Source organism: Lactuca serriola, chromosome 4, assembly GCF_051521515.1.
Source record: "Lactuca serriola cultivar US96UC23 chromosome 4, Lser_US96UC23_V15, whole genome shotgun sequence".
NCBI classification, from domain to species: domain Eukaryota; kingdom Viridiplantae; phylum Streptophyta; class Magnoliopsida; order Asterales; family Asteraceae; genus Lactuca; species Lactuca serriola.
In genome coordinates this window covers 24868916-24895532 of record NC_136411.1, presented here as the reverse complement: position 1 = coordinate 24895532, position 26617 = coordinate 24868916, and the positions used below count along the sequence as shown (strand labels likewise).

Genomic DNA, 26617 nt, shown 5'->3' with positions numbered 1-26617 from the left:
ATGATAGATGATTCTTAGGGTAGATCCTTAAGAAATAAAGAAGATAATGGTGATGGGTATTGGGTTAATTATTTGCTGATGAGACATAATAACATTATTATTGTGGGTTGAAAACCTTATGTACTCACCAAGTTTCCCAACCTGACCCACTCAGTTTATTTCTATCACAGGTGTCGTACGAAGCTACATTACGCTGAGAGATTAAAGGAGATGTAGCTCACTAGTGTAATTGAATGTAAGGTCTGTTTATGATTATGTTTCTGTATTGATGATGACATCCCAAAGTTTTAATATAAACAAAATACATTTCTTTAAAAATGCTTTGATAATATATTTATCATGTTTTCTGCGAACAAATTCTGCAATATCATTCTTTAAAAATGAATACTATGATTTTCAAATAAGCATAAATAATTTTTTTAAGTGATTGTTAATTTGGGAATGTCAGAGTTGGTATCAAAGCATTAGTTTAAGCGAACTAGGGATAAAGATTTATGTCTAAACTTAAACTTAGAATGCTAAATGATGATCGTGAGGAGTGTGTCTAATATATTTTAGGTAGTATGTAACTGATGAGTTTTAGCCATAAGAACTTTCCTATGTGCGCATGCAAAACCCTAATGCTTGGATCTAGGCTTTCTAATTAAACATGCTTTTGAATCCAAGACTTCTAATAACTAATTAGGTATAAGAACAATACAAAATCAGATCTAGAAGTTTACCTTTGAATCCCTTGTTTGATCTTGTTGTCTTGGAGCTCTAGAGTCACAATTGTCACTCCTCTAATGGCTTACAAACACCAAATAGCAAAGAAGATGATTTGAGAGAGAGGTTAGGGAAGAAATTCGGCCATGGTTTTCTTACTTTAGAAGAGATGCCGATTTCCCTTAGCCATGGGGTCTATTTATACTTGTAGACTCCTTAAGGGTTTCACCTTAAACCCTAGTTGGATAATCTTTCCTTAAAGCAATCCAAATCCTTTCCTTAGATAAGAATTGGACGATTTGAGGCTATCCCTAGCCCTAGAATCCGTCCACCCTTCATCCAATAAGGATTTACAGTCTAAAGTGTAACTATCAAACAATTGACAGTTTATACCCTCTTATTTAATTAATCTCTTTAAGTCACCAAATTAATACTAATTAATTTATGACTTATATTAATCAAATAACAATATTATTATTCCTTATATTATTCTCATAATATATTAATAATATTTATTCACTCATAATAAATCATCCTGTCAAGTTGCTATGGTGAAGGCAACCCAAAAGGACCATGAACAATCGGGTCAAATACTTGCCTAATATAGTTGCAGCCTTAGACACTATTCCAATAGTAACATCCTGTTTCAGATCATCCATGATTAGGGTTCGTGGGCTACAACCCAAGCATGAGGAAGCCTCGGGGTTGCGACGAGTTGCTAGAAGCATAGGGCTTCTCGTCACCTTTATGTGGATATGAGGTTTACTGGAAACAGAGTTATATCGAGGAATCTATGGAAGTTTGAAGTTTTGTCAAGATAGGTCCCTTATTTGAGAAAGGTGGCAGCTGGGTACGATGGGCATACGTGTGAGTACGCTTAGCGTACTCATGTGCGTGACTTTTAATCAGAGCCACCTAGTACGCTGGGCGTACTAGGCACAGAGTGAAAACCCTAAATGAGGGGGTGTCCCTATATAAAGAATAAGATGGCCTCATTCCTGGCCACCATCCTCAGACAATCAACCCTCTCAAACCCTAATCCTCGTTCTTGAGCTTGTGTATGTCCATTTGAGAGCATTTAAGTGATTTTGTGTGTTCATGGAGTGAAGAATGAGCTTTGAAGAAGAAGGAATGGGAGTCCAGGCTATAGATTTGAGCATATATGTGTTGGGATCTTCATTTGGAGGTATAAAGCTCAAAGCTTTCTCACTCTTTTATTTTGTGCATCATGTTATACCATTTTAGGGTTTTGGTCCCCAAAGTTGCATGCTTTACGAGAAAATGAGCTCCAGAGATTATGAGCAGCTCCTTTAAGTGTCTTTAGGAGTATAGTGTCATAAAAATCAAGACTTGGACGTTTAAATCAACCCATGCATGAGATATGAGCATTTTGAGATAAGATAATGAGAGTTTTGGGTGTTTGTGACTTTACCAGCCATGAAAAGGCTTAAAGTCACAGACTTTATGGAGTAAGAGCCTCTAGGGAGTCCAGATCTATGATATGAGCTAAGGTCTTAACGGGTTAAGACCAAGAAAGTGAGAAAATCCATATTGGACATACGCCGAGCGTAATCCTAGTATGCCTCGCGTACTGGATTGGGGTCCCCGATCAGATTTCGTGCATGCTTGTGTACACTAAGTGTACCAAGGGAGGTATGCCCCGCGTAACCTCGTTGTGGGCTTTTTAGGCTAAATCTTATTTTGAGCCTTAAGGGTTGGTCCTTGATCTTTGGGCTTGTGTACTAGAGATTTTGAGCAGAGAAATATTATATATATGCTTTGGGCCCTTGTGTTGGGCTTGTCGCTTGGACTTGAGAGTTGGGCCTCAGGAGAGCCCATTCATTATTGGGCCTTAGTGGGACCAATGAGTTTTAGGTTATTGATGGGCTAGTTAGTGGACTACCTTTAGACCTAAAGAGTGAGGATTTGGACTTAGATCTTAATTGGGTAATTGTGGATTTTGGTCCAGTGTTAGAGGTCGGTGCAGCAGCAGCATCTATAGTAGATGTTCATCATCTGAGGTGAGTCTTCTCACTATACTTTACCTAGAGTGGTAACCTTTGTGTGACCGGAGGGTCTTATGTGCTTATATTGAGTATTGTAATATCTTGCATTATGTATTTGTGATTTATTTTGTGTATTATTCTGAGCTTACTGAGTTAAGACCGGAGGGTCCACCCGAGTTTTGGGACCAGAGGGTCCACTGAGACACATTGACCGGAGGGTCTTATCTGAGTATAGCCATGAGAGGCAAATGAGATATATGTGGTATTTTGGGGAACTCACTAAGCTTCGTGTTTACCATGCTATGTGATATGTGTTTCAAGTTCTTCTCAGGATCGTGGGAAGGCGTCGGCTTGATTGTACACATCAGAGAAAGAGTTATGATTTGAAAATCCTGGATTATTAATCAAACAATTATGTAGTTGCGTTTTGTAAATTAAATAAACAGGATTTTTGTGAAATGTGTTATGAGAATTATGTGATTTAAAATGAAAATTTTGTTTGAAAATTTACGGTGTTACATAGTACACCTGAATAGACACGAGCACTAGCTCATTTAGTGAAGATTCTTAAATTGCTTTATGTGCTAAATGCTTTATGATGCCATTATCTGATTGGATATATGGTCTGTTGCCTACCAGATCTAGAAACGTTATGTGTTTAGATTTCTAAACGTTTAATTACAGTATTAGAACTGACATGTAATTTTTCAGAGTAATATGAAGGATTACACGTCTAAACCTTCTCTATCTTAAATTTCTCGTCTTGAACAACTATTACAGTGAATGCCATGATAAGGAGACATACCAGACTGAGCAAATAGAGGAAATAAGAAAGTTAATGATAATGAAAGATACCTATCAGAAGATGTCGTAAGAGAGGTATCTTGCCTTTAGATGCGTCTAGTAAATAATACGTCCAGCACGGGAGAAGTACACTTTCGATTTGTTGAAAGAAAGAAATTTTGCTATAATCCATGAAGTTATCCCATCGTCTGGCATTTCCACCACCAACCAAGTTGAAGAAGAATTGATGATTGAAGATACGCATGGAAGAAGTCCTAGTAGAGTCTAAGGAAAATTTTATGATTATTTGGACACATTCATATGTGTTAAATTGTTTTTGGATTTTAGGAAATAAGAACATGGGGATTGCGAGAAAATACTTGGGACGAGTATGAGTAGGTGTGAAAGGTAGTAGAGGCCTATACTACCGGAAGAACGGGAATCGCACTTGGATCAGGGAAAGTCACAAGGTTACCAAGAAGCTAGTAATTGATTCCGTTTTGTTCAAGTATGTTGTTACCATCATTTCGGTAATGACTAAGAAGATGATTGTTATTCAGACCCTAGTGGTCATATCAAATCGAGTTCGTCTAAGATGTGTATGTTACGTGGTTCATAGAACCAAGTTCAATGTAACATCTGACTTAAGCCAAAAGATTGAAGTGAAAGATAATCGAAGCGATCAATAGAAGTATCGCGATCACCGTTAAATTAAAGAAGCTTATAGCTAGAAGCACTACATGCTAGAACGTGATTGTATCGCATTAGAACATGAAGGAATGTATATTCCATTTTGGAATTTGACTCTAAGAGACTTGAGTCTAAGTATTACATCATACGATGAGAGGTCATTAGAACATGACTCATCGGTCTGTCATAATAATCGAAGTAAAGAACTTCTCTTAAGTTAAGTTTGTTTAGGAAGAAGTAGGAGTCTCTAATAAGGATCGATTTTGTAACTTGAAGGTTACAATTGAAAGTCCAACATAGGATAGATAGTAGATGCAAGATTGAGCATCGCTAGTAGTCAAGAAGTCCAAGACTTAAATACTCATTCAAGGGAACATATGAGTTATGGTTATTATATAGGATGTAAAGATAACGTATGGAGTCATTATACAAGCTCTGTTTTGTTGATGATTTCGGGACGTAATCATCCAAAGGGGGAGATAATTGTAACGCCTGCAGATTCGGATTAGTCAATATAAAGACAATAAGCATCAAAAATTACTTTTTGATGGAAGATTATTTAGAATAAATAATCCTAACCAAGTTATAGTATATGTCACAAGGGTTCCATACATATAAAGAACGCCGAAATCCGAGTTATAACGAAGAAGTTATGGCCCGTCGAAGTTTTACGGCTAAACCGGCACGACACCGCGTAACGTAAAAAGTTAATTTTTGATAAATTACCTTTTAGCCTTAGGGATCTAAAAGAAAGTCTTAGTATACGTTAAACTGAGAGCGTGCATAAAAAGAACGTCCAAATATGACTTCGTATGAGGAAGTTATGACTTTTCTAAGATTAGGCATGACAGTATGCAACCCGAAATTCAAATTTTAGATCGATCGATTTTTAGCCAACGCAACCTAAATAAGAATTTAAGATCTCATTTATAGGAGCTCAACGATAAAAAGACAGTAAAAAACGGACTCCGTATGTAGAAGTTATGAATTTTACACAGCCGGTAAACAGTGTAATCTTCTCATATTGTTAAATTTAAAATCGGTCGAGATATAGCCGATGGAGTCAGAAAGAGAGTTGTAGATCTTGTCAATACCTATGTGTGGATAAAAATAACGTCAAAAAGGGAGCTCTTATGTGAAAGTTACAGAATTTAGAAGTCGGGATGGGTTGATACGAAGTGGGTGACGTGGTGCGATCTGAGACATTGCTTACTCCCCGTGCCTTGCCACCAGATGGTGACACCTGGCACCCAAATCAATGAGTTGGAGGTTCAGAACTCTCCGAGTTGATCCATTTTTCAGCTTATAAATAGCATGCGAGGCTCACTCATTTTCCTCACACCTCAACCCTTCTCTCTATCTCTAACTTCTCTCTAAACTTCCCCCAACCTCTAGTAACTTCTAAGTGCTAGAGGGAAAGCCCCCGGAGCACCAGAAGGCTCCGAGAAAAAGAGCTTTTTGGCTCGGAAGTTCTGCCCCCGCAGAACCAGGTTCCTAGCCAAACCCCCGGTAAGTGACATATACTTACCCTACTTTAAGTATAGCTTATTTTTAAGTTTATTATCGTTATTATAAACTTATAAACAACAAATATATTATAAGATATAATATACAAAGTGTTATTATAATATCTTTTAACTACTCGCGGTACGGGGAATCTGGTTTGAAGGCCGCATAGGGTTGTTGGTTTTTAGAAGTGCTATAATGTCAAAATGATCCTGCACTACGGTGTTTCATGTTTGGCCCATGTCTGTACATAGTGGTTAAAAGTGTTGTTTAACACTTATAAAACAATATTGCTCGTAAATAGTCGCTATAAATATTAGACTAAAATCTAGTGGTAATGATACTAGGTTTCGTCGAAGGAAAATAGAATTGTTAGAAGCGAAGCGTTGCCCAAGTTTGGAATCATCACTTTAACAAGTGAGTGCATAGTTACGTTCATCTTACACATAGATATGAAGTATTTAATATAAATTACGTGCTATGTGTGCATATTATTTGTGTTCCTGATATATATGTTGAATGAACGATTTATATATGTTTTAAATGAATTAAATTGTATATGTATTTTATATCTAAGAATATGTTGGGTTGAACATGTGTATATGAATGATGAGGGATGAAAGATGATATAGATTAATATTTGTAGTTGCGCCACAACCTGTAGATGTTTTTGAACTACGATGTACTCTAAACATCCTGGTAACTGTGCCTAAAGGATAATATCAGCAGTTGCGTCTAATAGAGAACATCATAATCCTGGCAGCTGTGCCTAAAGGATAATATCAGCAGTTGCGTCTAATAGAGAACGTCATAATCCTGGCAGCTGCGCCTAAAGGATAATATCAACAGTTGCGCCTAATAGAGAACGTCATAATCCTGGAAGTTGCACCTAAATGTTTGTTAGGACATGATTTGTGGTTTATACTTTACTTTACATAGCTTTTAGAAGTTTTTGGTCTAAGACCGAAAACACCATGAATTTGGTATTGTTTGGACCGAAAACATTGAGTTATTTCAGTTGGGCTTTGGGCTTTACTGGCCCACCCGAATATCTTAGCCTAGTACATAAAGTAGGACCGCATCAACCCACCACAAGATATGTCGACATATATAATAAACAAACAATCAAACAATCCAACAACATAGGCAACTGTCTATACTAGTCTACCTCTCTAACAAATCATTACCGCATACAGGGTCTCATACATGATACTATGCCATAATTGACAGATCACCAAATGTACATAGTTGTATATAATCAAAGGTGAGATAGACAGTCGAACAGGTGATCCCACTCTAGCGCTACAACCAAACAAGCAACATGAAAGAAAGCCTAGATCAAGAGTTCTCAAGCTGTCCTACATGACTATATACAACCCCGAGGGCACTCAACTGGACGATCATCGACCTATTAATACTCTAACCAGCATATCACTAGCCCTTATATCCTACCATGTAAGGATATACATCGTAGCACACAGTATAATAAGGAAACTCACCTGAATCGAAGACCCGAAGTAGCACAACAACACCCTCAACTCCTCGCACCGATTGGACCCACGAACTGGCTAACACTAAACAAAGATCAACCCTCAATCAACAAGCCAAATTCTTCAAGTTTGACCCAAGGTCAAACTGGTCGAAAGTCAATGGTCAACATTCAACAAAAGTCAGCAATCAGCAGGTCCACAGCTGCCACGTTGTAGCAGGCTCTTGACCATGTCGTGGGAACTGATTCTAACAGCTTAATGGATTAAGCTCTTAACCCTTAATCTCCACAACTCAAAAACTCATATCTGATCTTTCCAAAGGTCTTGATGGATAAAGTTCCCAACTTTGTCCATCAAGACATCCCAATAAGTCAATATTTATAAACCTAAGTTCTTGATAGATGCACCAAAACCATGGACACTAAACTAAGCATGTAAGCCATCTTTCTAACCACCACCATGGTCTAGAAGCCATAGAATGCACTCAAGGGTTCTAGAGCTCACTCAAACTTCAAGAATGAGAAGATTTGGGCCAAAAAGATCATAAAATGACATAACAATAGATCTAGAGAATTAAGGAGCAAGATAGTAACTTTATACCTCCAAATTATCATAAATGTGATGAAGATGATGGATCTAAGTTGGAACCAAATACATAAGCAACAAGAAAGACTTCTCCATCCTTCAACCCTCACAAAATAGGCCCATACACTCAAAACACACACAAAGAGGCTAGGGTTTCATGTTAGAGGGCTGGAAGTTGTTGATGAAGACCTAATCCATGAGTTTAAGCCTTTAAATATGGAAGAAACCCTAAATTTCATGGGTTTGGGCTGCAACATTCACCATATTGTGGTCATCCTCGTGTCACGTCATGGTGACCATCTAAAATGCGTTCTTCATTAAGTAACATACCACGTCGTGGTCATTAGCCTACCACATCGTGGTACTCCTGGGTCAACAACCTAAAATTTAATTTAAGCCAAATATCACTTTAACCCTAAATCTTATTACCAAGCCCAAGAACCTTATTTCTTAAGGTCCAAACTCGATCCTTTGAGACCCAAGACCTTACCAGATCGATTACCGCCCGAGTCTTTAAGTTAAGATTATCTCAAAACGGAATGTTATAGAATCAGTTTGAGGTTTATTTGGGCTAACTTGTTAGTTTGAAATCAATTTGGGTTGTTAGTTTGATGAACATATAAGTGCTTGTAATTTCTACTAATTTCTAAACATTACATACACCATCTTTATCTATCTTTCGAATAGTATGTGTATTGATACTTACAATATGTTAATTTTTGGAACTTTAGAGATCTTGAATAATCCTACATTCAACTAGTTTGTTGTATTAGGAGGTAAACAAGAGTAACGCTCAACACCAATTGGTTCTTCAAATTCTAAACACGATAATACAAGTCCAACTATTCATTGAGTTGAAGAAACAGTTGAATCGGTGCAGAAAATGCTACAAATAAAAGATAAAAAAGCATTTCTTGGCAACTTTTTGTGAATGTTATGGTTAAACAGGATAGTTAAAGTAAAATCTAATAGTTGTAAAGTATTATTGTAAGGTGATTCAAAAAATGGTACCTAATATTTGTTAGAACATATGAAAAATGCAAAGCTAAAAAGTAACATGATATTTGGCAAAAACTTTTGGCATCTAATTTGAAATCAGTTTTTTCTACCTATTTCCCCAATGAGAAAGATGGTTGAAATGGATTTGCTAAAATGGTTATATTAGATGAATGCATACTTTCTATTTTTGACCATGTTGGTTTTTAGAATTTTACAAGGACTATTCGACTTTTATTCAAACGTCCTTGTCAAATTAAATTGAAAAGCGACATTTTCAAGATGTATGAGATGGAGAAAAATAATGTTATTAAAAAGATTGAAAAAAATACATAATAGAATAGTCATTACAAGTGATATTGGAACTTCGAGCAATAAAAAGGTTTCATGACTATCACATGTCGTTTTATTAATGATGTCTTCAAAGTAAAATATTAAACCCTTACTTCTTTTCGACTTTATTTTGTTATATGTTATGCGATATATATGCCTTTCTCACACACAAGTGAAGTTCTCACAAATGTTTTAATGGATGCATTAATGGAGTGGAATGTAAATACATCACGATCGACGATTCTACTAAAAATGATGGATTAATCGGTAAGATTAAAGAAAAATTTAACAAGTTTATGCATGACGACACCCATATTCACATGAGATTAAATAAGTTTATGCATGATGGCACCCATATTCACATGAGGTCTGCCATTATCCTTAATCTAGATAGGTTAAGTGTCATTTAAGGTGCAATTGAAAATATATGTGATAGTGTCGCTTATTGGACAACAACCCCCAACAGAATTGAGACATTTGTTTGAGAACTCATGCCAATAATTAATAATACCATAATCCAAGAAGTATGTTGGAATTATCCAACAAGACAGAATTCAGCTTATTTAATGCTTAAGTGTCTTTGATGTACATATATGATATATGTTTTTTCATATCTAAAACAATGGGATACTCGATACAACACATTGTCTAGTTCATCCGTTTAGGAAAATGCACATGAAATATATGGGAGATCAGAGTTGTTTTATAATGTCACTTTAATCTCATCTGGGACAAGGTACCCCACAACCAAATTATATTTTCCCAAAATTTATGAGATTAGACTTGAATTATCTAAATGGAGTTTTCGTTCAAATATTATTGTGTAAAATGACAAAGGAGATGATTGACAATTTCAATAAATATTAGGGGTACAAGTCATGAATTGATGGGTGTTGTTTTTTATCCACAATACAAAATGGAAATGATAGAATTTTGTTTGCAACTTCTTTATCTAAATGATTGTGTGGATCAAATTAGTATAATAAAAATATTATGATGATTTGGTGAAGGAATACCAAGAGAGATTTATGAAAAGTTCATATGGGGTGGTGATTATATGGGGTCGGCTTCCAAAAATGAATGGCTTGTGATGAAAATTTTTAGACTTGGGAAAACTATGTGAAGACCAAGAGTAGAGTTCCACGATCGATTTTGAAAACTGAGCTTTATCGTTATTTAGAGGAACAGATTGAGTCTTAATCTCGAGACTTTGATATTTTGATGTGGTGAAAGTCAAGGGAAACAAAGTATCATATATTGCAAGCAATGGCAAAGATAATACTGCTTAATTTTGTCTCTATCATTGCTTCTAAATCCGCATTTAGTGCTACTAGAAGATTGATAAGTCCATATCAAAACCAACTTAATCCAAATACAATAGAAGCTCAAATGTGCTCACAAAGTTCGTTGTGAGAAAATGTTAACATTTTATTATTATTTCTATATGTTTTTAACTTATTAATAACTTTTTTTGTTATATTTAGATCTAAATCAGTGTGACATAATCATGCTAACTATTTTTGAACTTTACGATTTGGAGGTTGAAATTTGAAGATAATAATGAAAATGAAACCAATTATTTTATAATTGAATAAATTGTAGTTTTTACTTTTTATCATGTACTTTTTTATAAATTTGTTTTCATTTTGTTGGTAGGTGATATTTGACGATTTAATGCTAAAGTTGGAAATCAAAGTTAGATGATTAGAGGTTTTGTTTATGTTTGAAGACTTTTTTATATGTTTTATTTCAAAAAGTGATCGTAAATTGTAACTTAAATGTCATTGTTTATGATTGGAGACATTCATGATTTAGAGTTTCAATTTATATTGTTTTTATTCATAAACTTGTAAGGAGAAAAAATCTCCAATTTCAGTTGAACCCCCCCCCCCCTCCCCCCCGTTCCATGTTCGGGGTGGGCCCCGATATACTTGTCATTGTTACCATCTCTAAGACTCGATGGAGTGGACATCAACATAGTTCGGCGTACTTCGGCAAACACCGGGTCGTGCGTTTGGCGACCTTGGCTCGGTGAGGAAACTCAGTAGAAGTGTACTGATATATATATATATATATATATATATATATATATATATATATATATATATATATATATATATATATATATATATATATATATATATATATATATATATTACCATTTATTCCACTTTCTCATTTTCAAAAAACAAGCCATTTTCAAAATTATACCTCCTTTTCAAAATATAACCGTTTTTTTTCAAAATTTCAAATTTTAAACACTTTATCTTTCACAATAAATACAAAAATCAATCTTTATTCATCATCACATTCAAATCTTTTTCAATCTACTTTCTGAATCCTCTTATTTTCCTTTTTTTTTCAAAATCTCCTCACTAAAAATGACTGGTATTTGGTCCCTTGAAGAAGAAATGTTATTGGCTCGTTCATGGGTTGATGTAATAGAAGACCCAATCCACATTAACCTCCCTATGACTATTTTTTGAAGGAGAGTCGCCAAAAAATACAACTGTCAAGTCATTTTACCTCGAAGTAAAGATCAAATCTTCTCCAAATGGAGAAATGCAAATGCACTTTTAATTCAGTTTAACAATGTGTTTTCATAAGGGCATTTATCTAAATTTAATTACTTTAATGCAAATTGTTCTTATTTGGATTGTTTATGCATAAATTAGCACTAACCCTAATTTCCCCAAAGAATAACCAATATTCCCATTCTTAGTGATATTTCTAGTGTCAATATATTCTATACACTTGCAAAAAGTCACGCTGAGTTGTCTATAAAATAATATGTAATCTTGCTTTTAGTTCAATTCTAAATTTGAAGCTTTTTCTAATGAAAAGTCATATAAATTTCAAGGGTTTTTAACAAAATTAAAAACCTAATTAGAATTTACTAATATCTACAAATTATAATATCACTTCAAAGGTATTGAAAGAATCAAAAGAAATTCATAAATGATGGATGAGAAGCCTGGAAAAAAGACTGGTTCCATTTGACCATTTTGCCCTTGGCCCTCTCCAAAATCCACCATCATATTGCTATACATGTAGTGAGGTTCACTGAAGGGACACAAAAGTTGTCAATTTTTTATGCTCCTATCAACTGCAAAAGAGTCATGCATATGAAACTTTGATCAATAAAAACTAAAAAGACCATTTAAAGGATGTGATGATGTGTTAAGATAAGATCATTGCAAACCCTTTAGCAAATTACAAAAATGCCCTGCACCCAAAATCATGAGAGTATGGGATTAGATGAGAAATGGGAATTTCCAGGTTTCATAACCTTAACTATATGTGTTTCCTGATTTTGTTATGGGGGCATATTAGTCTTTTTTTTTTAGAAAAGTAGAAACGTATTAGTTTCAAGACTATGTGTTCTTCAATTCTTACAAATATCTAATGTTATTTACTACATCCATCCAAAAAATGAGTCCATATTTGACTTTGGATTGCAAAAGATTTACTTTTTAAAGTCCAAGATTAACAAATGGATATTTATTCATCTACAAAAACTGATTAGGAAAATATTGGGGACTTAAATTAGATGCCTTCTACAAATATCCAAAAAGAAACAATATACAAAAGTGTATGATTCTAAACAAGAAAAAATATACATATACTTACATATGATGTTTCCCAGTTATGGTAAAATATTCCAGTTTATTTGGGCAATTTGTCAACAATTATGGAAAAATCCTTCAAGCTCCAGGACATGTTTATCATCACTACCTCTGTTTTGAAGGAAAGAAAATAAGATTCAGAAAATAAATACACTGAACTTGAAAGATTCTGAAAGAAACAATGGCGTACCTTTTTTGTATCAGGAACTCTATAAAGATCAGCATTTATCTCTGTTAACCACAAGCCAGGAAATAGAGTCTGCAAATGATATTTGAAGGAACAAAAGTTATTAGATGTTGATGACAATCATACAGAAAAATCCCAAGCCACTGAGTCAATAGTAGATCCTAAAACTATGTGAATGTTCTTATAGAACTGCAATTATAATCTATGATGATTGACATTTCATAAGAAGAATGATGGATTGTAGTTTATTAGTAACGAAATCTCAATATTTCATGAAGAACAGGTGGCTAGATGTTATATTAAATTCAGTAACTACGAATTAGTATGAAATGCGTATCAAATCCATAACGAATTTGGTCCTGTAAAGTGTTGGCTCTGAAATACTTACATCCAATTGATTTTGTACAGATTTAGGTCGCTTCTTCGGCTTCCGTGGTAGCCGCCGCTCTCCCATATCCTCGAAGTCTTTCTCCATCTCCCGACGTGAAAGCGGAACGGAGAATTTAGCTCTAGCCCTATCTCTTCTCTGAAATCCATCACCATCTTCGCTATTATCGACTACATCCGAAGTTAAAGTCAACTTCGGTTTCAATTGTTCCTCCTCGGCATCAAGCTCTTTCTTGAAATTGAGTATTGTCTTTTCCCAATTCGCTTCCATGTCGCCATCTTTAGCCTTCAGTTGGAGTACCAATCTATCAACCACCGCCGTAGTTGGTGGCCAGCACTCCAAATGCTCCTCGACGGCAGAATCATCATCGGCGACTTGCAGTGAAATCCCATTGTTGATAGTGCATTTAGAAAGATTGAGTTTGGTTGTGAATTTGGAACACGGCATCGTGGAATTGCTGAAAGGTTTGGATTCCGATTGTTCCAGCATCATACCCTTAATTTTACAATGGATTAATGGATGGATTGATGCATCTTCATTCTTATTGGGGTTCGTTCAACTTTATACACTTTCGTCGCTTTGTCCCCAAGTTTTTACAGCGCAACTAACGATAAACATAATCTAATAAATCCTCAATTACCATAATAATAAATAAATATAAATAAATAAGGGCTAATGACTTGAAAGCAATGTTTTAAAAACCGGTATTTTAGTTGAACCAGTATGGTGACCAATTTCTGGTTCAACCGGTTTAACCGGTTCGACCGCCGGGTGAACCAGTTTCTATATTTTTCATGTTTTTAATTTTTTTTTTCTATTTTCCTACACATACATACATATATAAATCATAAATTTGATGTTTACAAGTTCAAACATTAAAAATACACATAAAAATAAATTGTAGATGAATCCAAATACACTAAAATAACACATAATCATAAGTTTTAGTGTTTTACATTAATCCATATACGTTAAAAAGAAAAATAAAATATAATACCGAAACAAAATATATTTTTAGATGAATATAAACATATAAAAAAAACTTTATAATATTTGTCATACGTTTTTATTTAGAGAAAACTAAATAGATTTGAAAAAAATCATGAAAGTTTATTATGTAAATGATTCTTTTTCATTGTTTTTATTCGGTTTAACCGATTCAACCGGTTTATTTTGACCGGTTCAACGGGTTTTTCTAAAAACCGGCCGGTTCAATCCGGTTCAGAAATCAATATAAAACCGGTGATAGTTGAACCCCTCACTCCTCCGGTTCCCGGTCCAACCGGTTCGACCGGCCGGTTCAAACCGATTTTTAAAACACTGCTTGAAAGGGTAATCGACTTTCGATTTTGTTCATCTTTAGTCACTAAACTTTCTTTCATTATCTGATTGTCACTGACCTATTGAAATTGTTCATATTTTACCCTTATAACTGGTAACAGTCGGTCATAACAGTAAAATGTGAACAGTTTCAATAGTTCAGTGGCAAATAGATAATGAAAGAAAGTTTAGTGACTAAATGTCAATAAAGTTGAAAGTTCGTTTCTCTCTCAAATTATCCTAATATTATACCCCGAAAAATGTATAAAAACGAAACCAATATTATATGTATAAGTTTTATGTTATAAAACTATGCAATATTATATGTATAAACATTATCCTAATATTTGTATGAATTTTGTTTATAAAATTATGCAACATATTAGCATACATTAAACCATAAAACTATGCAATATTATATGTATAAAAATTATCCTAATATTTGTATGAATTTTGTTTATAAAATTATGCAACATATTGGCATACATTAAACCATAAAACTATGCAATATTATATGTATAAAAATTATCCTAATATTTGTATGAATTTTGTTTATAAAATTATTCAATATATTGGCATACATTAAACCATATACGTTGTTTATAAAAGAATACATACATACATTGATACATTATATATGTTGTTATACTCCATGTATTAACATACATCATATTTATATATTTACTGTTAAAAAGGATATCGAAATTTTCATATTACACACAACATACATTTAGAAGTATTTTTAATATTATTATTCTTTTTAATTTTTCTTATGTAACTCGTGTTAATATATACATACATACAGTTGAAAACATACATATGGTCAAACACATACATACGGTCAAATATATAGATACATAAATGGTCTATATTATATTATAGTTTCAAAAGTAGCCATGTATGTAAAAAGTTATTATATGAATTTTCCCTCGTTAGTTAGAAATTTTTTATTTTAATTTTTTTCATTTTGAATGATTGTATTTTAAAAATAAAATGGTATAATATTAATTTGTCTGTGAGTTTAAAACATTTTATTTTTATTAAAGAAGAAAAAACGATTAAGAACAATATGATATTTTTACTTTAAACATACACAAAATAGCTTTTCTTGACCAATTTTGTACAGGAAACACACAAAGTCAAATATAAACTGAAACTGTCCAACGAACTAACCAACAACATCTGAGAGAGGAAAAGAAGTTGATTCTTTAATGAAACTAAGCAGCAACATCAATTTCAAAATATGTTATCAATAACCACTAGATTTACATTAAAAATGTCGTCTTCATATAGATTTCAAGCTAACTTGCATCAGCTCAAACATGAAGTTGAGCATCGATATTCAGATAGAATCAAAACACCATATTGGTAGCCAATAATGTTAGATTAGGTGTCTAAGGTCAATAACTTTATGAACTAAAAACAAAATACTTTTTGGGTAGCCCTTAATAACTAGAAATAGTTAAGAAGAACTTAAGGAGCGTGGTGAAATAATTCGTTTTTTTATACCTTTTTCGGGGTATATAATATTAGGATAATTTGAGAGGGAAACGAACTTTCAACTTTGTTCATATTTAGTCACTAACCTTTTTTTCGTTATCTATTTGTCACTGAATTATTGAAATTGTTCACATTTTACCCTTATGACCGGTTGTTACCGGTCATAAGGGTAAAATGTGAACAGTTTCAATAGTTCAGTGGCAAATACATAATGAAAAAAAGTTTAGTGACTAAATGTGAACAAAGTCAAAAATTCATTACCCTTTCAAGTCATTATCCCAATAAATAAATAAACTTGGTCACATAATAATCATTTTTTTAAATACTTAATTTTGATTTAGGGCATAAAGAAGTTTCCAAAAATGACCGCGTGTATTCTTAAAAATATACTAAAAATCGATAGCTTTTGAAAATGGTCATCTAGTCTATAATCGGTTGTACTCAATATCTTTGTTTGTGACTTTTTCTTCGATTTGTTTTTTTATTCGGTCATTAAATTATTTTTGGTCCTGTACTTATCCTTGAACTTATTGAAACGTATACATTATACAAGTATGGTTGGTTATAGACAGTTTCATCTTTGAAGAATGTCATATTCATTAACTCGAAGCTACCGTAACTTCATTATAGTGGACGTCCACTATAATGGGACGTTTGCACCAAATCCTTAGTCTACTTTGATCCTGAATGAGCATCACTTTGAGACGTTGAATTTAGTGGGTTTGGGTACTTAGAGTTCATTATTTTCATTGATAGGCTCACCAGAATGAGATGCAAAGATGTGTACTTTTGTCTTCCACAAGATTCGTTGAGTCAGGGCATTCGTATACTGAACAACAATGGTGACTACAAAGAATTTGTGGATATGGCATATGTTAATAGGAAGAGAATGAATGTGTATGTGGACCACCATAATGAACCTATATTCGACTGGATTGAGGATGAGGATATTTAAGAAACAAATAAAGATGAAGATCAAAACTGTGAAGAAGATGAAGATTCAGTCTGTAACATCCCAACATTTAAGACCAAAAATTTTAATTTTTATAATAATAAAATCATCACCCAAAATGTTTTCATAAAACCATAATGAAATCAAATTATGTCAAAATCATCCAAATAAATCATAGTCAAATAAAATGCGGAACAACATGGCGTGTGTGTGATGCGATCATCCTGAGCTCTTCCCCTTTCGATTCGGAAGTACCTGAAACATAAACTGAAAACCGTAAGCACAAAACTTAGTGAGTTCCCCAAGATACTACATACGATACATATCAAACATACAATGGAGCATGCCCAACAACCATCGGGCACCGCCCGACATCGAGCCCCGCTCAGAACATATATGTCAATAATATGATATGGGTCCCACCTCATCACATTCATTAGGCCCCGCCTGGCATCGGGCCCCACCCAGTATACATATAGACACATAAACACATGTAATAATCACTAAGACAATTAGCATACAATACACTCATCAGGCCCCGCCTGGCATCATACCCTGTCTGGTATATATATATCACATACTACACGTGCAAGATTCACACAGACAACTAGCACCCTAATCACAATAAACCATGGGCCAACATTGGTGCCTTCAACCCGTCAAGCACAGTAGGAAACTCACCTCAAACCGCTAAAAATCAGATAGACGCTTGAACTGTTGATCCGAATAATCCTCGTGCTAATCAGTCACATAAAATCCTAATTAATATTTGGGCCATAACCCATAACTAGGAATCTCATTCATATGTCCAACTCTTAGGTTGAAACACCAATTTACCTTTTTCTCACTTGGCCTAAAAACCGAGGGCCAACCCAATGGCTCAAAAAGCCCAATATGGCCCAAACTCCTAACTGAGGCCCAAAACTCATTATGGGCCTAAATCAACTTTTGTGAACACATTTGCAGTCTCTTCATCTGTAGGAACAGAATGAAGCTCAATATGACCTTTTTGAATATTATCCTTTAGGAAGTGATACCTCATATCAATGTGCTTAGTCATTGAGTGGTTGACTGGATTGTGAGAGATTGCAATTGCACTCTTAAAGTCACAATAGATAGGGATCTGTTGCATTTTGAATCCATAATCTCTCAGTTGTGTTTGCATCCAAAGCACTTGAGAACAACAACTGGCGGCAACAACATATTTAGCTTCAACAGTAGAGGATGAAACACATGTTTGTTTTTCTGAAGTCCAGCTAACCAATCTGCCTCCTAAGAATTGACGGCTACCAGAAGTGTTTTTTCTGTCGAGCTTTCATCCTCTATAATCTAAGTCAGTAAAGGCTTGGAGATAGAAGTTGCATTTAGCAGTATAGAATAGACCCAGAGAAGCAGTTCCCTATAGATATTTGAAAATTCTTTTAACTACCACGAGATGTGATTCCTTTGGATTGGCTTGAAAGCGTGCATACAGACATGTTGAAAACATGATGTCTTGTCGACTAGTTGTAAGGTACAATAATGAGCCAATCATTCCTCTATAGTGCTTCTGATCTACATATTTCCCATAAAGGTTTGAATCACGATTGTAGGATGTAGACATCGGTGTCTTTGCAGTTGATGCGTTCTCCATGGAATATCTCTTCAACAGGTTTTTTGATATACTTCTCTTGACCAATAAAAATTCCCTTATGAGATTAACGAACTTGTAGACCAAGTAAATGTAACACCCCCTCTGGCACGTATCACAATATTGTCCGCTTTGGGCTACTCGGCATGAGGACTTCCCAGGGGTCACCCATCCTGGTACTACTCCCGCCCGAGCACGCTTAACTGCAAAGTTCTTATGGGATCTGCTGCCCTCACGGCTTTAAAACACGTTGTGATATGGAAGGTATCCACACCCCTTATAAGGCATGCTCAGTTCTCCTTCCCAGCCGTGAGGGCAGCAGATCCCATAAGAACTTTGCAGTTAAGCGTGCTCGGGTGGGAGTAGTACTAGGATGGGTGACCCCCTGGAAAGTCCTCGTGCTGAGTAGCCCAAAGCGGACAATATTGTGATACGTGCCAGAGGGGGTGTTACAAATGGTATCAGAGCCAGGGCACGGGTCGATGTGTTCGACGGGGACGTCGAACCCTATAATGGGGGGTGAAAGTGGGTTAGATCTGATCCCACATCGGCTGGGAAGGAGAACTAAGCATGCCTTATAAGGGGTGTGGATACCTTCCATATCACAACGTGTTTTAAAGTCGTGAGGGCAGCAGATCCCATAAGAACTCTGCAGTTAAGCGTGCTCGGGCGGGAGTAGTACCAGGATGGGTGACCCCCTGGGAAGTCCTCATGCCGAGTAGCCCAAAGCGGACAATATTGTGATACGTGCCAGAGGGGGTGTTACATTTACTTGGTCTACAAGTTCCTTAATCTCATAAGGGAATTTTTATTGGTCAAGAGAAGTATATCAAAAAACCTATTGAAGAGATATTCCATGGAGAACGCATCAACTGCAAAGACACCGATGTCTACATCCTACAATCGTGATTCAAACCTTTATGGGAAATATGTAGATCAGAAGCACTATAGAGGAATGATTGGCTCATTACTGTACCTTACAACTAGTCGACAAGACATCATGTTTTCAACATGTCTGTATGCACGCTTTCAAGCCAATCCAAAGGAATCACATCTCGTGGTAGTTAAAAGAATTTTCAAATATCTTTAGGGAACTACTTCTATTCTAGCAATAGGTGCAAAGGTTTCATCGTAGTCTATGCCTTCTCGTTGCGAGTAGCCTTTGACAACCAGTCTAGCTTTGTTCCTGATGATGACTCCATCTTCCTCACTCTTGTTTCTATAGAACCATCTTGAACCAACAACTGATACTCCTTCTAATGTTGGCACTAAGTCCCACACATTGTTGCGTTCAAATTCAGCTAACTCTTCTTGCATTGCTTTCACCTAATTTGCATCTTGTAGAGCCTCTTTGATTCTTTTGGGCTCTATCATGGATAGAAAGCTTGTGTATAGACATTCATTCTTGGTTGTTAAACGAGTCACTACTCCAGAATATGTTGGGTTTTATTTAAAAATTCGGTTTTACAAACGGTAAAAACGGCAACAGAAGCTTTAAAATTGTTGAATAAACTAAAACCATTTTAACCCACCGAGGATCTTTTGCAAGACTTAGAAAGATTAAAACAACCATAAAAGAGAAATCATAACAAACTTTGAAGACTTTGATCCTCATGGGAGGTTGGAAGTTGATAAAGATGGCATTAAGCTCTAAATTAAGAGCTCTCTAGAAGTATCCACCAAGCAAGAGTAGAACCATCAAAATACGCTAGTATACACTTGTAATTTGTTGTTCATAAGCCTTTGGAATATATACCAAATATATGTTCAAAGGTGAACCAACAAAGGGACATAAATCTAACACCAATTTGCAAGAGAATGGAGTAGAAAGGAAAGCCAAAATCTCGAAATTTGGCAGCCCTTGTAAGCTCATGTAGCTTACAACTTTTGGGATCCAAAACAAGAAGAAAATAGGAGAAAAAGAGAGAAAAAACTAACTTCAAAACTCTTCATACACATGCATATATGCTTAGACAAAAAGCAAGAGAGGACCATACCTTCAAGCAAGTCAAAGCATGGTCTCAAAGGACAATTGCTTGAATAAAATAAGCAAAAGATATCACTTAGCTATGCACCTATGAATTTTTGGCCATGGTGCTTTAGGAGACAAAAAGAAGTCACTTTTACTTTATTAATGGCTAGTTAAGTGTTTATATAAGTATACAAACTTTATATAAAAACCTATCATTTATATAAAGTGTTTCTAATATTTATATAACGTATAACTAGTCATATATGTATGAATATCTCCTTTATATATAAAAACACATTTTATATATAAATAAACTCTAGCTATTTTATTAAGATATAATTATATATAACTTATAAATAATCATACTTTATGATATATTTTATAAGTTGTTATTTCTCCAATAAATATTATTTCCACAAATAATAAATTCCCAATTAGTAAAATATTATTTCCATGAAATAATAATTTTCCAATTAAATACAAGTGTTCATATATTTATTAATAACCAAATTATACTTATAAATAATCAATTGATGGTAACTTGCTATAAGATGTGACCCTATAGGATCATATATTATTAGCAATATCATTCTATAATGACTCTTGGGCATACTAGATCTTTCAGAATCTAGATCACCTATGATTTGTTCGGTTGGATGATCATTTGTCCATTTTGTGAGACAAGTTTCCTTAAGAATTTGAAGAGTGCAAACTATCTCATATTGTTCTTTTGGATGAGTTGGGTAGTCAGAAGTGAATTTTCCTTCAAAAATATCATCTTGAAAGAGTCTGAAACTACCTGAAACAGGTGGTTCCCCCTCAATTGTTGCATGCTTGAATTCAACAGATGGAGTGGGTGTGAAGAAACTTGAAGGACTGGAATCAGTCGAGTAGGGTTCCCCTTGAAACCATGGACTAGATGTTTGGGAGGATTGTAAAATACCTTTAAGAGTTGAACCATCCAAAGGTGGTTCCCCCTCAAAAGATGTAGTGACTAGATTTATGATTGGACCAAATTGATGATGGGAGGTTAGGGTAGATGATTTAGAAGATTCTAAAAGACTTTTAGGAATAGAATCATTTGAAGATGGTTCCCCCTCAACCCGATCTTTGGTGGAACTGGAGTCTTTTGATGGTTGATGAGGTTGAGAGACATCAGGAGAAGATGATTTTGTGAGCTTTTCTGATTCTAGGGCTAAGGATTGAGTTGGAAAGAGGAATTCAAAATCTACTTCAATAGAACGGACTAAACTAGATGTATTAACAGGTGATGATTGGTTCATTTTATCAAAAGGTACTAGCATTTGAGGACCAAAGTGGTTTAGATCCAGAACCCTCACATAACTTTCATCAAATGTGACATCACTACTTTCCTCTATCACCCTGGTTCTCTTGTTCAAAACTCTATAGGCCGCAACATGAAGGCAATATCCAAGAAAGATACCTTCATCATCCTTGGGTGAGAATTTTCCTAGTTTATCCCTATTGTTCTTGATGTAGTAACGACAACAAAAAACGTGAAAGAATTTGACGTTGGGATTCCTTTTGTTCATTGTTTCATAAGGAGTAACTTCAAGCTTGTTGTTGATCAGGGATTTGTTTTGAGTGAAACAGACGGCTGCAATGGCTTTCGGCCCATAAGTATTGTGGTAGGTTTGCGAAGATCAACATACATCGAGCAGTTTCACATAGTGTCCGGTTCTTCCTTTCAACCACACCATTCTGTTGTGGAGTGTAGGGTGCAAAAAAGTTGTGCTTGATGCCTTTGGATACAAGAAAGCTATCTAAGGTGTTGTTCTTGAATTCGCCACCATTGTCACTTCTCAACCTTCTAAGTGGCTTGCCTACCCCAACTCTTATGTAGCGAATGAAGTTAATCAACTCATTGGTGGTTTCAGATTTGTTTCACAAAAAGTAAACCCAAGTGAATTTGGTGTGATCATCAACAATCACAAGGATGTATTTCTTACCATTTAAGCTAGGAATTGTATTGGGACCACACATATCGATATGTATAAGCTGAAGAGGTTCAGATACACTGTGTTCTGTTATACTTCTGTGCGGTGATTTGGAAATTTTTCCTTGTTCACAGGCAGCACAAATTATATCATGGTAAAGTTTTAACAATGGTAGTCCTCTCACAAGATCCTTTCCAATGATTTTCTTGATATAAGCAAAGTTGAGATGAGATAGCCTTCTATGCCACAACTAACTGATGTCAGAAGCAACTTTAGAAAGAAGACAATCTGGGGTTCCCTTAATTAGTTCAATATCAAGATGATACATGTTCCCATTTCGTGGGGTATCAAAAAGGATGCGCTTGTTGGTATCCATAATCAAACTCTTGGTTTTGGTGAACAAAACTTCATGATCATTGTCACATAGTTGTGCAACACTGACAAGGTTATTCTTAAGACCATCTATGTACGCTACATGTTTAACGATAAAGTTCTCGTTTGATATGTTTCCATGTCCCATAACTTCTCCCTTCGTGTTGTTTCCGAAAGTAACATACTGACCCGATGTTGTGATCTTAAAATCACTAAGGTAACCTTTGTGCCTTGTCATGTGCCTGGAGTATCAATGTACCATGTATCGTCATGTGGTACCCTGATACAAAAGCCTTCTTTTAGAGAGAAGGTTTAGGTAACCATATTTTTTTGGGTCCTTTAGTGTTAGCTTTCTTTTGAATTGTTGGAGTTGGGACAATCTTTTCTTGTTTTGCATCAACCTCTTTGGGTTTTGCTTGGTTTTTAGAGACCTTGGTTTTGGCTTTCTTTAAGGTCTTCTTTTGAGGTTTGGTCTATGAGAAAGATGGTTAGTTCGTGAACTGGGTAGGAATTCCTAGAGAAGGAGATCCAAAGTTCACAGGCATTACAAATTGATCAAACATGAGAAACCGGGTATTTCCCCCAAACCGATTGATCACTGGAAACCTAAAGTTTCCCCCAAACATGTGGTTCCCTCCTATGGACGGATTAAAACCACAATATTGGCCAATAATAGAATTCATAGGGTAATTACTATTCTGATACATGAATGGGTTGGTTGGAACAGGTCTTAGTCTCATCATTTCAAACAAATCAGGAAGATTGTTAGGTCTGAAACTATTCTGATAGTGGATTCCAGTTTGGTTTGGAAATCCAGAATTTGAGAAACCATGATTTGAAGGAGTGGTTCTTTGAGTCTTTGAAGTTTTGGGAGGACTGGTATGTCTGGTCATCCCTTGGCATGGCTTAGCCTTTTGTACTCTCTTGGTCTTTCTTTCCTTGTGATTATTTGTAATCTTAACCACTTTGGGTTTTGAAGGATGGACTACAGTTGGACCTTGTTCTTTAGAGACATTATTTTTCTCTTTTCCCTTGTCTTTAGAGAGGTTAGTTGGTTTTACAATTGTTTCTTATTGTTTGGGACTGGATGAAGTGATTTTTATTGGAACGAAAGGTCTTTTGAGTATTTGAACAACAACTTTCTCATCACTCATTGTCTTTAGGGTTTCATCCTTGTTGACTTGAATTGGAGATTTCCCAATCTGAAGCGTTAAGAGATGGAAATGTTTCTTGACTAAATAAGCCAATAGGTTCCGTCTTGGAATATCCTACCAGCTCATATGATTTGGGTCGTCTACCATTAGATTTTGAGCCAGAGATATCCGATTTTTCAGAAGTGACATTTTATGAATTAAAACATTCCATTGTGGGACATTCAATAGAGTATTCAACTATAGATTTAAACTTAGTGTTCAAGTCTGTAAGATCATGGGATGATGTGACTTCCAATGGGATGCTTGAGAATGAAGTGATAATTACATCAGGACTACGAGTTACCACCTCTTCTTGATCCGCATTGTCTCCAGCGAAGAGACTTGGATCACATGGCAACAACTTTGGTTGAGTACTATGACTCATAATTTGTTTTTTCATTTCATCATAACCAATACCATATTTGATCCATGATGGCTTTGGTCCATTGAGAATGGCATGTGACTTCTCTTCAAGAAGGGTTTTTGTTGCCTTACAACTATTGATTTTTGTGTTGATCTGGGCGTACATCTCACGATTGTCTTTTGCAATAACGTCATGTTGATTCAATACAATTTCATATTGTTCAACTAACATAAGATGTGCCTCGGTTTTGATTTCAAGGTCATTTTCTAACTTAGCCATTTTACAAGTCAATTCTTCAAATCTGAACTGAGTGGCGGTCAGTTCATCTTTGTAGTAACTGATATAATATTCGACATTGGCGACATATTCCTTGATTATTTCAGAAGTGTGGTCAATGTCATCTAGAAAAGGCTCGATAGTTAAATGATTATCGTGAAGCATGAAATGTACCTTCTCAACAACTTGTTGATGGAGAGGAGAAGCCTCTTTTTCATCATCAACCATGAAGCATAAATAGTTCTTTTAAGCTTCTTTTTCTTCTACTTGATCCGCTTCATCATATGTTTCCCAGACTTCCACACTTGGAGTCTCCATGACCATGAAAGCTTTGTCCTTTGATTTCTTTTTGAGTTCTTCAACTTTATGAAGGTAGTATGCTTCATCTTTGACCTTCTTTCTCTTTATTTTGCAATCTTTAGCAAAATGATTCTCACATTGATAGTTGTGGCACCTAATCACTTCATCATCTTCACAAAACTTTGACTTGTTATCGCAAACTCTTATGTTTGACCTCTGGGAATCAGAATTTGAATTTTGAGAATTATACTTATGTTAGATGGAAGAGTTTGGAGAGTTAAAGCTCTGTTGATTGTTGTTCCCTCCTTGGAAGTTTCCAGAGTTCTGATGATAGTATTGGGTTTGCTGATAACTTTGTGCTCTGAAGTTCCCAGTTGGCTTGTTCACAAACTTCTTGAAGTTTGGATTGAACTTGGTTAAGAGTGCCAAACATTCTTCATACTCATTTTCCTCATTGATTTGAGGTGATTCCATTGTGGTTCAAATGAAAGCTTGATGATTTTCCATGTACCCATTTGTTATTTGAAGAGATTGGTTATTTGGCATGTAAGGATTCTAATTGCACTGTTAAGCCATAGTTAAACTTTGATAAGGATACACTCCATATCCTTGGTTGGCAAACCGATCAACAAAGTGGTTTGGGATTGGATTATGACGTGTAATCAAGTTTTGAGAATGATTTTCCATGGTTGTTGAATTTCCCATGACAAGTCCTTGATTATCAGCGTATAGATCAAACAAAGACATAATATCTAGGTTGATTGCAGTTTGTAGCATGATCATGTGCACGGTGTCATATTTAGGAGATAAAATGTTCAAGAACTTTAGATTGAAATCCTCTTGCGATCTTTCACCTTTGAGCTTCTTCACCCTGTTGACAACAATGTTGTACATGGAATATGCATCAAAGAGAGTTTCATTAGGTAACATGTTGAAGTTGTCCATATATAACAAAGCAAATTTCTTCTTGGTTGCAAGAATCTTGTCAGCTCCCTCGAACTGTTTCTTGAGTGCATTCCATACATTGAATGGTGTCCCCTTATCTTCATCAGGAAGTTGCTCATAGATGTCATGAGGAATTCCAGATAAGAGTTCTTTCATTTCCTTAGCCTCGAATTTATTGATTTTTCTTTCACGGAGTTAAGCAGCAGAAGAAACAGATCCATAAATGACTTTAGAGGTTTCAGGAGAAACATCAGCTTTAGGAACTTTGGTATCTCCCGTAAATTCTGGAGTATGTTTCCCAATGGAAATGAAGGTCCAAATGTCAGAGTCATGGTCTTCCAAGTAGTACTTGGTACAATGTACCCATGAAGAGTATTCAATTCGTACAAGGATATGTGCACGTTTTCTTGCTCCAAGACTGTTTACAATTGAAACTGAATAGAGAACATTTTAGCTTTGATTCACACTTGCCATTGAGAACAAGTGATACTAGTTTGAAACTTGAAAAAAAAATTGTGAAAAAATTTCTAAGTCTCAAAG

At 35.2% G+C, this 26617-nt stretch overlaps 1 protein-coding gene across 3 annotated transcripts; it reads right to left on the bottom strand.

Moving 5' to 3' along the window:
- Positions 1-11922: 11922 nt before the first annotated feature.
- On the bottom strand, positions 11923-13858 carry LOC145101218 (uncharacterized). Of its 3 annotated transcripts, XM_079038402.1 has the most exons (5): positions 13296-13858; positions 12911-12979; positions 12725-12831; positions 12297-12320; positions 11923-12200 (listed from the first exon to the last, which is right to left on the bottom strand). In XM_079038402.1, exons 1-3 carry the CDS (start codon positions 13785-13787, stop codon positions 12826-12828), a joined length of 567 nt encoding a protein of 188 aa, XP_078894528.1. In that variant the 5' UTR covers positions 13788-13858; the 3' UTR covers positions 11923-12200; positions 12297-12320; positions 12725-12825. The 3 variants fall into 3 exon arrangements, with proteins under 3 accessions (XP_078894528.1, XP_078894526.1, XP_078894527.1); XM_079038400.1 differs by having other exon boundaries at positions 11923-12320; XM_079038401.1 differs by lacking the exon at positions 12297-12320 and having other exon boundaries at positions 13296-13857.
- Positions 13859-26617: the final 12759 nt, after the last annotated feature.